The 17,248-nt window shown below is 34.5% G+C and overlaps 1 protein-coding gene across 7 annotated transcripts in view; it reads right to left on the bottom strand.

Annotated features, from left to right (window-relative positions):
* ZDBF2 (zinc finger DBF-type containing 2) overlaps positions 1 to 17,248 on the bottom strand; it is a 39,195-nt gene that overhangs the window by 17,143 nt on the left and 4,804 nt on the right. For 3 of the 7 annotated variants that reach the window (XM_076005864.1, XM_012738883.2, XM_076005865.1), the window contains 3 exons: positions 16,230 to 16,308; positions 14,807 to 14,911; positions 432 to 559 (listed from right to left, as the gene is read on the bottom strand). In XM_076005864.1, coding sequence (XP_075861979.1) covers positions 432 to 559; positions 14,807 to 14,866 — 188 coding nt within the window. In that variant the 5' untranslated portion in view covers positions 14,867 to 14,911; positions 16,230 to 16,308. Of the gene's footprint in view, positions 1 to 431; positions 560 to 5,236; positions 8,127 to 14,806; positions 14,912 to 16,229; positions 16,309 to 17,248 lie in introns of those variants that run through there. The other 4 variants (XM_076005867.1, XM_076005868.1, XM_076005866.1 and 1 more) reach the window with 3 other exon arrangements.

The following is a 17,248-nucleotide window of genomic DNA, read 5'->3' as shown; positions in this document are numbered from 1 at the left end:
ATTTGATATCTCCTCTATTGAGAATTAGTAAATAGTTCCATTAATGTGGAACTACTTAATTTTGACTCTGACTACCCTTATTCTGCTACTGTCACTAGCATTTCTGTTACTGATCTTTTAAAAACTATTTTTGTTCCCATCTTCTCCCTGTTTAATCTATGACATACTTATAAAACACACTAATGCTTTAAATTATTTATTGGCCTAAGATTTTTATTTAGGAAAAAACATAAGTGTAATCGTATCTTCTATAGTTGAATTTCTTACTTAAGCTAAGAAAAATTAAAAATTGCAAATGAAAGTTACTAGATAAAATTCCACTTTTTATTTTCTGATTCAAGATTCACTTTAAGTAGTATTGAGGCATTAACACAAACACACCCACTGTAATATATAACTATGTACAAATATTATTCCAGTTATTACTTTACCTGTTTTCTTGATAATAATTTGGGTGGTGTCGCAGCACATCTTGCAAGAAACGGTCCATCAGACTAGTGGTATTTAACTGATTTCTACTCACTCTGATCATACTTCTGTGCTGAGCACTGAACAAATGCTATAAAGGAAAAAAGAAACCAAGTATTTTTAAATGGGTAATTCTCATTAGTGGTGAGAATTTCACAAAATGGACTCATTTATGTATTCCTGGTAGGATTATACTGATAGCTTTTCTATAAAGCAATTCTGAAATATCTAAAAGCCATAAAATTATCTTTCCCTTAAATACAGTGATAACATTTCTCTACATATATCCTAAGGAAATCATCTTAAATGTGGATGATTAATGCAAAAAAAGATATTATCACAGCATAGTAACAAAAAACTGGAAACCCTCTGAATGTCTTAACAGTAAAATCCTTTAATTATATTATGGTCTAAGATATACTATGCAGCATTTAAAATAATACAAAGACTTTTTTTCTGGAGGTATACTTGTTGCTGAATACAAAGAATTTTTAGGAACATAGAAAAATGTTTTATATAAAGAGAAAAAATGGAGGTTGCAAAAATCACATGGTTTTATCTCAAACTACAATTTAAAAATGTATTAGACAAGTAAATGGAAGACAATATAGCAGTCCCCCACTTATCCACAGGGGATATGTTCCAAGACCCCAGTGGACGTCTAAATCCAACAATAGTACCAAACATTATATATATATATATATATATATATATATATATATGTTATTCTATACATACATCCCTGTGATAAAGTTTAATTTACAAATTAGGCACAGTAAGAGAATTAACAACAACTGATAATAAAACAATTATAACAATACACTGTTTTAAAAAAAGTAAAATAACGGTTACCTGAACACAAGCACCATGACACATGACAGTTGCTCTAATAACCAAGACAGCTACTAAGTGACTAATAGGTGGGGAACATACACAGAGTGGCTACAATGGACCAAAGGAGGATTCACATCATGGGTGGGACAGTGCGGGATGGTGTGGGACGGCACAAGATTTCATCACACTACTCAAAACAGTATGCAATTTAAAACTTATAAACCGTTTATTTCCAGAATTTTCCATTTAATATTTCCAGATTGTGATTGACTGTGGGTAATTGAAATCAACTGTGCATAAAGAGGAAACTACTGTATAACAAAACTGTAAAGGCATATATATCTGTGTGGTGATTATGGGTAATTTTTAAATTTTTCCTATAAATTATTATAATTTTCAATGAGCAATTTTTTAAAAATAAAAATCTGTTAAAAGAGAGAACAGGGTTGGATTGCTATATTAAAAGAGGTCAAGATTAATTCACAAAAAGGCCTTCACTTACCTTCAGAGAATAAAAATCCTGCCTTAAACAGAATATTGAAACAAATATACTAAATTTTTCAGTTTTGCAAGTCTCTCCACATTAGAAAGATTTTGCCTTTACTAATAATATTTAGTGGACTAGCAAGCAGGATAGGAAAGAAGTCTAATACTTACTAAGCACCTATGATGTACCAAACGCAGTGCTATTCCATTTACATGGCAATCTCATCGAATTTTTAAAAAGAATATTGTCCTCTTTTCACATGAAGAGATTAAGGCCCAAAGAACTAGAGTAAACTGCCTTAAGTTGTATACCTAGCAAGCAGCAAAGCCAGGATTTGAATCTGAGTTTAACTGTAAAACTTATGCTCCCATTAATGGCAAATTTCTAATACATATTATTTATAATTTAATAACACATTTTAATAAAACTTAGAAAATTAATGTATTAAATACTATGATAATGGTGTCAAAAGAACTTAAATCAGGTTGCTAGTTCCTGACCACTATTACAATTCTTGGTATTATCTCCTTCTATGTTGACTTCGGAGTCTACTCTTGCACTACCACAGCCCCTGTAATAACTTAAATTATGATAGTCTCAAAATCTTCCTGCTACAACACTCCCCACCATCTTGTAACCATCACCAGAGTTAGACTGCCTAGTGGTTGAAGGGGACAAGTACACGAGGAAACAAAGCTTCTATTAAAATCCAACCTTGTCCTCTCTCTGCCAAGGCAAAAAAAAAAAAAAAAAAAAGCAATATGAATGGAAAAACTGTATTTATATAAACTATAGTAACCACCATACTATATATCCCAAAAGGTATCAGTTCCTTTAGATTATTTTTGAATTGACGTATAACATAAATAAAACTATGCAAATCATATGCATACAGCTCAATAAATTATCACAAAGTAAATTTATCTATACCATCTATCAAGAAAAATAAGCACCAGAAATCCCTTCAATGTCCCATCCCAATCTAATATCCCTTCCCTCTTGCCCAAAAGTTAACTATTGCCTAATTTTTAATATTGTAGTTGTGAAAGTTTCTGAAGTTTATATAAACGGAGTCATACATACAACATTCTTTCACATTCAGCTTCTTTTACTCAAGATTATATTTGTGATATTCATCAACATTAGCTATAGTCTGTTTTCATTTCTGAATCATATTCCATTCTATGACTATACCATTATTTTATTTATCCATTCTACCCTTGATGGACATTTGTGTTTTTTCCAGCTTTTGGCTATTACAAATAATCTTGCAAAGAACCTTCTTACATGTGTCTTTTAGTGCTGATGTACATGCATTTTTGTTGAGCACATTATAAAGAGTAGAACTTCTGGGTCATAAAATTTGCACATCTTCAGCTTTAGTATTCACTGCTAATTAGTCTTCCAAAGTAGCTGTACCAATTTATATTCCTACCAACAGTGTATCATAGTTTCCATTACTCTACTTCCTCATCAACACTTGGTATTATCAGTCTCTTTAATTTTAGCTATTACAGAGGGTGTTTAATGTTATGTCATTGTGTCCTTAATCAGCAATTTTTGTGACAGTTTTTCATATTTACTGGCCATCTGGATATCCTCTTTTATGACAGGTCTGTTTAAGTCTCTTCCTGTTTTTCAAATGGATGTTCAGTATCTTACTGACTTGCAATAATTCCTTATTCTGAATACTAGTTCTTTGTTCAGTTACATGTGTTTCAAGTATCATTTTCCTCTCTGTGGCTTGTCTTTTCACTTTCTTTTTCTTTTTTTTTTTTTGAGACAGAGTCTCATTTTGCTGCCCAGGCTAGAGTGAGTGCCGTGGCATCAGCCTAGCTCAAAGCAACCTCAAACTCCTGGGCTCAAGCAATCCTCCTGCCTCAACCTCCCGAGTAGCTGGGACTACAGCTTATGCGCCACCATGCCCGGCTAATTTTTTCTATATATATTAGTTGGCCAATTAATTTCTTTCTATTTATAGTAGAGACAGGGTCTCGCTCTTGCTCAGGCTGGTTTCGAACTCCTGACCTCGAGCAATCCGCCCGCCTCAGCCTCCCAGAGTGCTAGGATTACAGGCGTGAGCCACCCCGCCCGGCCACTTTTCACTTTCTTACTCATCTTCCATTATTTCTTAACTTTATTGCAACCCACTTTATCATTTTTTTTGTCAGTGCTTTTTGTGGCCAGAAATCTTACCCTATCCCCAAACTCATAAAGATTTCCTATTTGTTTCAGCTTTACTGTTTTACCTACAACATTTACATTTACAATCTACTTGGAAATGATTTTTATATACAGAGTGATTTACCAATAGTTTTTTCCCCACATGAATATTCAATTGACCTAGTATCATTTATTGAAGAAAGTCTTGTCCTCAATGCTCTACAGTGCCACATTTATCACAAATCCCGATGTATGTCTCTCTTTCTGGAGTTTCTGGTTTGTTCCACAGTCTTTCTAACTTTGTACCAAAACTCAATTGTCTTCATGACTACAGTTCAATAAATTTTAATATTCGGTAAAAGATCCTCCCACATTGTTCTTCTCTAAGATTATCCTGGTTCTTAGCCTTTTACATTCCCATATTTATTTTTAGAATTGTCTTAATTTTCATTTAAAGAAAAAAACTTTTCTGAGATTCTGATTGGAATTACATTGGATAAATATAACAATTTAGGCAGAATCGACACATTTACAATATTGAGTCTTCCAAACCATGAACATGGAAATTTCTTTCAATGTTTATGGTTTCTTATGTAAAGACCTTATACATATTTTGTTATATTTATTCTTTTGATGCTATTATAAATGATATCTTTCTTAAATCTCGTTTTCTGCAAGGTGTTTGTGTATAAAAATACAATTTCTTTTTATGTTAGTTCAACCTTTTTAAACTCACTTATTAATTTGAATAGTTTATCTAGGTATCTTTGGGATTTTCTATGTTCACAATCATGTTGTGTATATTAATAACAGTTTCCTTTCTTCATATCTAATCATTACCATTTTTAACTTCTTTCTTTATTTCCTTGGCTAGGACCTCTAATAGAGTATTGAATACAGTTGTAATTCAAGCATCAAGTCTATTTTCACTTAATATATTGATGATACAATTCAATTTAAATCTTTCTTTTTAAATCTGTTATTATTCTTGCCTTTACAATATCCCCTTTCTCTTCTGTCTTCCCTTCTTGTGGACTATGTTTTATTATTTCAATTTTCCCCCTTCTGTTAACTTAGTGGTTAAACTCTTTTTCCAGTCTATTAGTTATAAAAGATTACAAGGAACCCTGACCTATCAAAGTATGAAATTACTTGTTACTTTTATTCTCTTCATGAACAATGTGAGGTCCTTAGAAATGAACTCCATTTACTCCCCTCCCAATGTACATGCCATTGTTGTCAATCCCACAAGACATTACTTATTTAGATTGTCTACATATTTACCTGTCCAACGCTCTTCATTACTTCCTGCATCTTTGAGCTTCCATCAGGAATCATTTTCCTTCTGCCTGAAGAACTCCTTTTTAGTTTTTCCTTTAGTGAGGGTCTGCTGGTGACAAATTCCCTTAATTTTTATTTCCTGAAAATATTTTACTTCACCTTCCTTTTAAAAAGATATACTTATTGAATAGAGAATTCTAGATTGGTAGCTATTTTCTTTCTTTTGGCTTCCACTGTTTCTGTTGAATATTCCACTAGATTTGGGCCCCAATTTCTTCATTGCCTTAATAGTTCTCCAAAGCCTTGAAATACAAGGCTGCAAAAATCCTCAACAAAATGTTAGCAAATCAAATCCAGCAACATACAGAAAGGATTATATACCATGACCAAGTGGGATTTATCCCAGGAATGGAAGATTAGTTTAACATCTGAAAACCAATCAATGTAACTGCTACAGATTGAATTGCATTCCCCCAGTTCATATGTTGCAGTGCTAACCCCTAAATGTATTTGGAGATAAGGCTTTTAGTAGGTCATTTAGGTTAAATGAAGTCATTATTGGGTAGGGTCCTAATCCAATAGGATTGGTGGTCTTATAAGAAGAGGAAGAGAGATAACCCTTTCTCTCCACCATGTGAGGACACAGTGAGAAGGTAGTCATCTATAAGACAGGAGAAGAGCCTTAACCATCAACTGAATCAGCTGGCACCTTATCTTAGATTTCCTAGCCTTCAGAACTATGAGAAATAAATTTCTATTATTTAAGCCACCTAATCTATGGTATTTTATTATGGCAGCCTGAGCTGACTAATGAAGTAATTTATTAATAGACTAAAGGAAAAAAATAATTAGCTGATGCAGAAAAGCAGGCCAATCAATTTAATTGCTCCAGATGCACCTGCATCCCCCCCAAATTCATACATTGAAGTTCTAACCCTTGATGTGATTGTATGTGGAGAGAGGGCTTTTGGGGGAAACAGAAGGCTGTTCCCTACCTCTCCCTCTAGCCCTCAGGCAAAAGTTGAAGCAGTATCTTGCCTCCTGGAAAAATAGTACCTTGGTTACTCACAGCAATCACACCTCTCCAGTGCCTAAGATGAAGCAACACCCTGCAACTCAGGAAAGGGTGCCTCAGATGCACAGTGCAGTCACACACTCCACTATCTAAGCTGAAGTTGTCCCTTGCATACCACAGAAATGGCCACCCAGAATAGTCATGCCCCCCATGCCTGTGCTGAAGTGGTACATCACCTCCTAGAGAATCAGTGCCCTGGCCAAGCTAAGGAAGGAGCTGTGCATTCCAGGGCTGAGCTAATATAGTACCCCATGTCCCAGGGAAACAGAGAAGTGGCTGAGCTGAAACATCTTGCCCTACAGTCCTAACAACTCTAGTACCCTGCTCCATTATGCCCAGCCAAAAGCATATTTCTTTGCAGAAAATTTACAGGCCAGCATTGGATGGGATAACATACTCAAAGTGCTAAAAGAAAAAAAAAATTTTTTTTCAGCCAAGAACAGTATACCCAGCAAATCTATCCTTCAGAAATGAGAAAGAAACAAAATCTTCCCCAGACAAACAAAACTTGAGGGAAGTAATCACCACTAGACCAGCCTTACAAGAAATGCTCAAAGGAATCCTACATGTGGAAGAAAAAAAGACAATAATCACTATAATGAAAACACACAAAAGTATAAAACTCATAGGTACAACAGATACACAAAGGAGAAAGAGAAAAGAATCAAACAATCCCTACAGAAAACCACCAAACTACAGTGATAAATAATAAGAGAGGAAGAAAGTAATAAAGGATTTAAAAACAACCAGAAAGCAAGTGACAAAATGACAGGAGTAAATCCTCACCTATCAAAAATAATCTTAAATGTAAACAGATTAAATTCTCTACTTAAAAGATACAGACTGGTTAAGTGAATTAAAAAAAAAATTTTAAAGACCTGACCATATGCTGCCTACAAGAAAATCACTTCACTTGTAAAGACACACATAGACTGGGCCAGGAGCAGTGGTACATGCCTGTAGTACCAACTAATTGGGAGGCTGAGGCAGGAGGATCACTTGAGCCCAGAAATTTGAGGCTAGCCTGGGCAAAACAGTGAGACCTCCATGTCTTTTTCTAAAAAAAAAAAAAGATACATATAGACTGAAAATGAAAGGATGGAAAAAGATACTCCACAAAACGTAAAACAAAAATAAATAGGAGTAGCCATACTTACAGTAGATAAAACAGACTTTTAAGTCAAAAACTGTAAAAAGAGACAACGAAAGTCATTATATAATGATAAAGAGATCAATTCAGCAAGAAGATATAACAATTATAAATATATATGAACCCAACAAGGGAGTAGCCAGATATACAAAGCAAATATTATTAGATCTAAAGGGAGAGGTAGACCCTAATACAATAATAGTTGGGGACTTCAACACTAACTTTCAGCACTGCACAGACCATCTAGATCTACCAGATATTTACAGAACATTTCATCCAACAGTTTCCAAATACACATTGTTTTTATCAGCACACGGAACATTCTCCAGGATGGACCACATTAGGCCATGAAAGAAGTCTCAACAAATTTAAAAGAACTGAAATCATATCTCATATCAAGTAACTTTTCTGACTATAGTGAAATAAAACTAGAAATCAGTAACAAGTGGAACTTTCAAAATTGTGCAAATACATGGAAATCAAACAACATGCTCTTAAATGGCCAATAAGTCAATGAAGAAATTAAAAAGTAAGTTTAAAAATTTACTGTAACACTGGCCAAGCACAGAGGCTTGCTTCTGTAATCCTATCACGTTGAGAGGCCAAGGCAAGAGGATCCATCAGACCAGGAGTTCAAAACCAGCCTGAGTAACATAGGGAGATCCTGTTTTTACCAAAAAAAAAAAAATTAGTTGGGCATGGTGGTGCACGCCTGTAGTCCCAGATACTTGGGAGGCAGAGGCAGAAGGATTCCTTGAGCCTGAGAGTTTGAAGTTGCAGTGAGTTATGATGATGCCACTATACTTTAGTCCAGGCTCAGAGTGAGACCCTGTCTCAAATAAATAAATAAATATTGAAACAAATGAGAACAGAAACACAACATGCCAAAACCTATAGAATACAGCAAAAGCAGTATTCAAAGGAAAGTTTATAGAAATAAACACCTATATCAAAAGAGTAGAAGGATTTCAAATAAACAATCTAACAATGGATCTCAAGGAACTAGAAAAGCAGAAGAAATCAAAGCTAAAATTAATAGAAGGAAATAATGATCAAAGCAAAAATAAAATTTAGGAAAAAATACACAAGATCAACAAAACAGAGGTGGCTTTTTTGAAAAAATAAACAAAATCAACACACCATTAACTAGAGTAACAAAGAAACAAAGAGAAAATACCCAAATAAATTACATCAGAAATGAAAAGGAGATATCACAACTGATCTTTTGTATTTCTTCAGACAGAAGAAATATTATTTCTTCTGCTTTTCCTCTAAGATCTCAAGGCCCACTTTCACCATTTTTATTCAACATGGTACTTGAAGTCCTAGCCAAAGCAATTAGGCAAGAGAAAGAAACAGCATCTAATTGGAAAAGAGAAAGCCAAATTGTCTGTTATCCATACATTTGGATAACACAGGTTTGAACTGTATGGGTCCACTTCTACATGACTTTTCTCCTGCCTCTGCTGCCCCTGAGACAGCAAGACTAACCCCTCTTCTTCCTCGTCCTCCTCAGCCTACTGAATATGAGGAGAAGGATGAATACTTTTATGATGATCCCCATCCATTAATGAATCATAAATGTATTTTCTCTTCCTTATAATTTTCTTAACATTCTATGGCTTACTTTATTATAAGAATACAATAAATATGTAACCCATACAGAATATGTATTAATCAACTGTTTATGTTACTGATAAAGGTTTTGGACAACAGTAGGCTATTAGGAGTTAAGTTTTTAGAAAATCAAAAGTTATACATTGATTTTTGACTGCACAGGGCATCAGTGTCCCTAAGCCCTGTGTCATTCAAAGGTTAATTGTAAACAGAAAACTGTAAAATCTCCACAACAACTCTTAGAATTGATAAACAAATTCAATAAAGTTGCAGGATATAAAATAAACATATAAAAATCAGTAGTACTCTATATATCAACAATGAACTAAGGAAAAAGAAATCAAGAAAGCAATCCCATTTACAAGATCTACAAAAAAAAAAAAAAACTATGAGTAAGTTTAACCAAGGAGGGGAAAGATCTATACAAGGAAAACTACAAAATACTGATGAAAGAAACTGAAAAGGACACAAAAAAATGGAAACACAGCTCATGTTCACAGATTAGAAGAATTAATATCAAAATGACCATACTGCCCAAAGCAATCTATGGATTCAACACAATCCCTATCAAAATCCCAGACATTCTACACAGAAATAGGAAAAAAATCCTAAAATTTGTATAGAATCACAATAGACTCCAAATAACCAAAGCAATCCTACATAAAAAGAACAAATCTGGAGGCATCACACTACCTACCATCAAAATACACTACAAAGCTATAGTAACCTAAACAGCATAAACAGACATATAGAGCAATGGAACAGAATAGAGAACCCAGAAATAAATCCATGTATTTTCAGTCAACTGATTTTCAACAAGGGCACCAAGAACATTCATTGGGGAAGGGAAAGTCTCTTTAATAAATGAAGCTGGGAAAACTGGATATGCATATGCAAAAAAGTGAAACTAGACCCCTATCTCTCACCATATAGAAAAATCAACTCAGAATCAATTAAAGACTTATAAGCCCCACAACTATGAAATTACTAGAAGAAAATACAGGAAATACGCTTTAGGACATGGGTCTGGGCAAAGATTTTATGGAAAAAATCTCAAGAGCACAGGCAAAAAAAGCAAAAAGAGACAAATGAAATTATATCAAACTAAACAGCTTCTGCACTACAAAGGACAATCAACAGTCCTTGATGAAGAGAGATGAAGGGACAATCTGCAGAATGGGAGAAAATATCTGTGAACTATTCATCTCACAGGAGATTAATATCCAGAATATACAAGGAACTCAACAACAAAAAAACAAATAAACTGATTTAAAAATGGGCAAATGAATTGAATAGACATCTCTCAAAAAAGACATACATTTCCAATGGATATGATATATAACAAAATTCTCAACATCACTAAGTATTAGGAAAATGCAGGTCAAAACCACCATGAGATACAATCTCACCCTAGTTAGAATGGCTACTATCAAAAAAAAGAAACATAACAAATGCTGGCTAGGATATGGAGAAAGGGGAACTCTTGTACACTATTAGTGGGAATCTAAATTAGTATGGCCATTATGGAAGATAGAATGCAGATTGCTCAAAAAACTAAAAACTGAACTATAATATGATCCAGCAATCTCACTACTGGGTATTCATCCAAAGGAAAGAAAATCAGCCTATCAAAGAGCTATATGCATCCCTATGTTTACTGCAGCACTATTCACAACAGCCAACATATGGAATCAATCTTAGTGTCTATCGACAAATAAATGGATACAGAAAATGTGGTGTGTATACACAATGGAATACTATTTGGCCATAAAAAAGAATAACGTCCTGTCACTTTTGGCAATATAAATGAGCCTAAAGGACATTATGTTAATGAAAATAAATTATATGTTAGTAAGTCATGTTTTCTCTCATATGTGGGAGCTAAAAAATTGTACTCATAGAAGTAGAGAGAAGAAGAATGGTTACTAAAAGTTGGAAAGGGTGGGGGGGATAGGGAAAAGATGATTAACAAATACAAAATCACAGCTAGATAGGAGTAATAATTTTTACTGTTTTATAGCACAACAAGGTGACTATAGTTGGCAACAATTATATATTTTCAAACAGCTAGAAGAGAGGATTTTGAATGTTCCCAAAACAAAAAATGATAAATATTTGAAATGATGGGTATGCCAATTACCCTGATTTTATCATTACATATTATAGGTGTACATGTATCAAAATATCACATGGTACCTCATACATATGTACAATTATTGTGTCAATTTAAAATAATAAAAGCAAATAATTATATATATACACATATTAAGTCCAATATGGTAGCACAAAGGGAATACTGATAAGCATCAATTTCAATAGGATTTGTGTGAAATAAAGTTAATTTTATAGACTCAAAAATACTGAAATTAGACCCCATCTCATACCATATATAAAATTAACTCAGAACGAATCAAAGACCTAAATGTAGGAACAATATAAAACTCTTAGAGGAAAATATAGGCATAAATCTTCATGACCTCAGGTTAGGCAATCCTTCCGACACCAAAATCAAGAGTAACAAAAGAAAAAAATAAATTCAACTGTACTGAAATTCAAAACTTTTGTGTATCAAAGCATACTATCAAGAAAGTAAAAAGACAACCCACATAATGGGAGTATTTGTAAATCATGTAACTAATAAGAGTCTAGTATCCAGAACACATAAAGGTTTTTATAACTCAACAATAAAAAGACAAATAACACAAAAATAGGCAAAAGATTTAAATAAGCATTTCTCTAAAGAAAATATACAAATGGCCAGTAAGCACATGAAAAGATACTAAATGTCATTAGTCATCAGGGAAATGTAAATCAAAGCCACAATGAGATACCACTTCACATCCACTAAGATGGCAATAACCAAAAAATAAAAACCCAGATAATAACAAGTGCTGACAAGGATGTAGACAAATTGGAATTCTCATGTATTGCTGATGCTAAGATAAAATAGGAAAAAAAGGATATCTACTTTGGAAAACAATGAAGCAGCCTATCACAAAGGTTAAACACAGGGTTATCATATGACCCAACAATTCCACTCATATATATATATATACACATACATATATATATATACATATATATATATGTATAAACTGAAAACATATGTCCACACAAAAATTCAAAGACAAATGTCCATAGCAACATTATTCATAATACCCACAAAGTATAAACAACCCAAATATCCATCAATTGCTGAATGAATAAAAATGTGGTATGTCTATATAATGGAGTATTATTCAGCCATAAAAAAGCAACGAGATAGTGATGCATGCTACAATGGATGAACCGCTGTAGAAATATTGTAGAAAATATTATGCTAAATGAAAAAAGCCAAACAGAAAAGGCCATACAGTATATGATTTCATTTATATGAAATATCCATAATAGGCAAATCCACAGAGACAGAAAATAGATTAATGGTTGCCAGGGGCTGGGGGTAGAAGAGAGCAGGGAGTGACTACTTAATTGAAAATGTCCTGGAATTAGACAGCAGTGATGGTTATATCACTTTGTGAATATACTAAAAATCATTGAATTATATACTTTAAAAAGGTGAAATTTATGGTATATGAATTATATCACAATAAAAAAATAAATTTAGGCTGGGTGTGGTGGCTCACACCAGTAATCCCAGCACTTTGGGAGGCTGAAGTGGGAGAAATGCTCAATGCCAGGAGTTCAAGATCAGCCTGGGCAACATAGCAAGATGCTGTCTCTACAAAACATTTTAGAAATTAGCCAGGTGTGGTGGCAGGCACCTGCAGTCCCAGCTACTTGGAGGCTGAGATGGGAGGATCATGTGAGCCCAGGAGTTTGAGGCTGCAGTGAGCTCTGATGGCAACACTGAACTCTAGCCTGGGTGATAGAATGACATACCATCTCTTAAAAAGAAAAAACAAAAAACACTCTATATCAACTATTCTTCCCACAACAGCCAGAATGGATTGCTTAAAATATAAGTTTGGTCAGGCACGGTGGCTCATGCCTGTAATCCTAGCGCTCTGGGAGGCCAAGGCGGGTGGATTGCTTGAGGTCAGGAGTTGGAAACCAGCCTGAGCTAGAGTGAGACCCCATCTCTACTATAAATAGAAAGAAATTAATTGGCCAACTAAAAATATATAGAAAAAATTAGCCGAGCATGGTGGCGCATGCCTGTAGTCCCAGCTACTCGGGAGGCTGAGACAGAAGGATCGCTTGAGCCCAGGAGTTTGAGGTTGCTGTGAGCTAGGCTGACACCACGGCACTCACTCTAGCCTGGGCAACAAAGGAGACTCTGTCTCAAAAAAATAAAATAAAATAAAATAAAATATAAGTTTGATGATTTAATTCCCCTGCTCAGAACTTTTGAGATGGCTTCCCATTTCACTTAGAATAAAGTTCAAAGTCTCTACCTTAGCCTCTGATGCCTTACAGAATCTACTTCTCTGAATTCTCTGCCTATTACTCATCATCTACCTCTGTACCCCCACTGCAGCCACACTGGCCTTCTGGCTTTTGGTTAGTGTGCCAATCACTCTTCAGCCTCAAGTTCTCTATCCTTATTCTCTCTTCCCTCTACCTGGCAACTCTTCCCAAGATAAATGTAAGCCTGGCACCCAAACTTCATTCAAATCTCAACTCAATGTCACTTCCTTAAAAAGGCCTTACCTGGCCACCCTACCCCTTTGTTGGGAAATAGGCTAAGAGACATGAAATTTTTCAGGGGTTTTGCAGGGCTTTGCCTTGAAGGAATCTGTGGACATGTTAGTTCACAGAATAGAAGCTGCTTCCAACAAGGGAGGCATTGTCAGAGGACACTTGCAAAGCAACGTTTCTTCTTTGCTGCCAGCTATGCCTTGAGCTTTTTTGCAAGGCAGAAGCTCGGTTTGGGTCCTTGGTGGAGAAGCTGATTAAAATGACTGCCCAGCAGATAACATGCAACTGGAACTATCCTAGACTTCAAGGCTATTCCTGCTTCACTACTGATTACATGTCTTCTACATGTGTTTAGAAGAAGTAGATTAGAGTAGTAGACAGACTCAGTGCTCTCATTTTATACATTTTATCTTTAATTTATATGCTCAGCTAGGTCTGTTTCTAACTTAGGGCTTAACATGCTTGTCTTAGAAAAATTTTGTAACCATCTATTCTAGTAGACAGAATTAGGTAAGGTTTCCCTGGAAACCTCAAAAAATGGGCTGTACACATAATTCTCTAACAAAAGACAACTATATGCTATAACAATAAATATCGATATAGGATTTCAGTCAGTGCCTCACAGTTCATGGGAATGCTAGAGACGCCCCCTCCAACTCTCCCATCATTTAAACTACACTTTGTCTCTGTCTCAATCATTTCTCCATCTATATTATTTATTTCCTATTATTTCCAAGTCCCTTGTGATGATCCTGCCTTGGGGCCTGTTTTGCTGGGAGAGTAACTAACTCCCGGCACCCTTACCCTATTTTATTTTCCTCATAATATTTACCAAACTCTGACATATTATATACTAAATTTATATAATTATTCATTTATCTTCTGTCTTACTACATTATATATAAGCTCCATAAAAAAAAGCCTTGGTTTTGATCACGGTCCCATTCCTAGAACCTTAAATGGTGCTTGCCAACTAGGAGATTCTCAATATAATCTGGTCAATGAATGACTAAACGAATTTGATAAGACATAAAAGAAGAGAAAGTCATAACTAGGTCCTTGGGGTGTCACCATATTGACAGAAACCTCTCACCTGTTCCAGGTTAGGATACGGCACACGGCAAGAGCTGCAATATCCTTGTCTCCCCTGCATCTCGAATAATCAAAGTCAGATGATTACTGTCCTTGAATACTCAAACTGAAAAAAAATAAAAATGGCCAAATAATGATAATTCCTTACTATCATGAGGAAAATGGCTATGATAATTATCAGAAAACAGAAATTCACTCTTGGGTCCTACCAACTCCTGTTTCTAGTTAGCTATTGAATCGATCGGCGAGTCCAGAGAAAGATGAAAACAATCCATCTTCTGAAAGAACAGTGTGTTGCCAATAAGTGAAGATTAGATAACTAAATTTTTTATCAATTTTCTGAAAACTTATTAGAAATATTAGAAATTGATTCAAAGAGGGAAGGTGGGAAAGGGGTGAGGGATAAAAATCCACCTATCAAGTACAACGTACATTATTCTGGTGACAGGTACACCCGAAAGCCCTGACTCCAGCGTGACACAATTCATCCACATACCCCATAAATTTTTTGAAATTAAAAAAAAGAAACTGATTCAGTAAAAAAATACAGTATTCAATTTGTAAAGACAAATTACTACTGCTAAAATATTACAACAGTATATTTTCTATAACTCTAATGGAGCTCATTAATTTTCCCATTATGTTTCTATACAAAATTCCAGATTATGTGAACTCTGAGTGTCATATATAATATCTAATTCTCTGTCATAAGAGTAAAGATACCACATGGCATCTTCTTCTTAGTTCACAAAGAGGCAGATTTTAAAATAATTTATCCAACAAAGGTGCTAAAAATCAAAATAAGTTAGCCTCTGAAATGAAAGACATTTCTGACAATTACATACACCAAATACATATAAGAAATTGTTTCCCGCCAGTGCTTTGAGATTTCTCTGCAAATAGTTTTCCAGTTTCTACCTATCTAAATTATAATCCTTCAACATAACATACTGCAGTGGTTCCCAAACCAGGCTGATGCCAAAATCATCTCCCAAATTCTGAGTTAATAGAGCTTAGAGCCTAAGATTCAGAATTTTTTAAATTTTCCAGGTAATTTTAATGCCCAGCCAATTTATTAACAGACATGATGTACATATAGTTTATGATTATTTTAAGGAAAAAAATTAATACAATGCAGTGGGTTTTTTTTTTTTTTTTGCTGTTTTGTTAAACTGAAAATAGAACTGTAAAAAATAATTGTCAGGTTTCTAACCCTAATTATTGTAAATATTTTTTTCTATTGGAAAACATATAACAGAATCATTCTATAATATGTTATGAGTATTCCTGAATAAGATTTTTCTGTAATGAAAAAATTTAATCATTAAAATCTATGACTAAAAAATGAAATCACAGCCTTAAAACCAATAAGATGAGAATATAAAAGCTTCACTAAGTCAAAATGTTATCATAACATCACTTACCTATTACTTTTTATTATGAGAACCTTTGATGTTCTGACTTCCCACATTTATGGGGAAAATTAAGCAATTAAAACAGTCTCTGAAATAAAGAATATGTAATATATTACTTAAAATTTGGCCTTTTTGTCCATTAATTTACCTCACTTATTAACCTGAAGCAACAAAAAGAAACAAAGTTTTATTTTTATTTTGCTGCTCCTCATGCCCTGCTCCAGGAAGAAAGAAGCCAAAGCTTTATTTTAAATTGTAATTTATAGATAAAGCAATTTTCAGGCTAAGAACCCTAGAGCTTAAACCTAAACTGAAAATCACAAATTAACAAAATTTTTAGTTATTTACTGAAAATATAATTAAAACATCATTGAATGAAAGACAAAATGAAACTATGAGTCTAAAATCATACACATACAAATTAAATACTTAAAATTTATTTTTTATATCTTTAACCCTTATGGCTTTTAAACCCTGTGGCATTATCACCTGCTATTTCCATCATCTCTAGGGCCACAGTGACAGTGAATTACAATGAACCAGAAGCATGTGCTGGCATTTTTAAAAATTCACTATGCAGTGGCTAACGCCTGTAATCCTAACACTCTGGAAGGCTGAGGCGGGTGGATCGTTTGAGCTGAGGAGTTCAAGATCAGCCTGAGCAAGACTGAGACCCCAGCTCTACTAAAAAAAAAAAAAAACTAGAAAGAAATCAGCTGGACAACTAAAAATACATAGAAAAAATTAGCTGGGCATGGTGGCTCATGCCTGCAGTCCCAGCTACTCAGGAGGCTGAGGCAGAAGGATCGCTTGAGCCCAGGAATTAGAGGTTACTGTGAGCTGGCTGACGCCACGGCACTCTAGCCCCAGCAGCAACAGAGTGAGACTGTCTGGAAAAAAAAAAAAATCCACTTTCCAGGACCCTATGCACTTACCAAATTAAAATCTAGGAGCAGAAGGGGGTAGGCACATGCATACTATGCATATTTAAAATGCCCAAGGTAATTCTGACATAAGTTGATACAATG

Source organism: Microcebus murinus, chromosome 8, assembly GCF_040939455.1.
Source record: "Microcebus murinus isolate Inina chromosome 8, M.murinus_Inina_mat1.0, whole genome shotgun sequence".
Taxonomy (NCBI): Eukaryota; Metazoa; Chordata; class Mammalia; order Primates; family Cheirogaleidae; genus Microcebus; species Microcebus murinus.
This window is presented reverse-complemented; position numbering and strand designations above follow the sequence as displayed.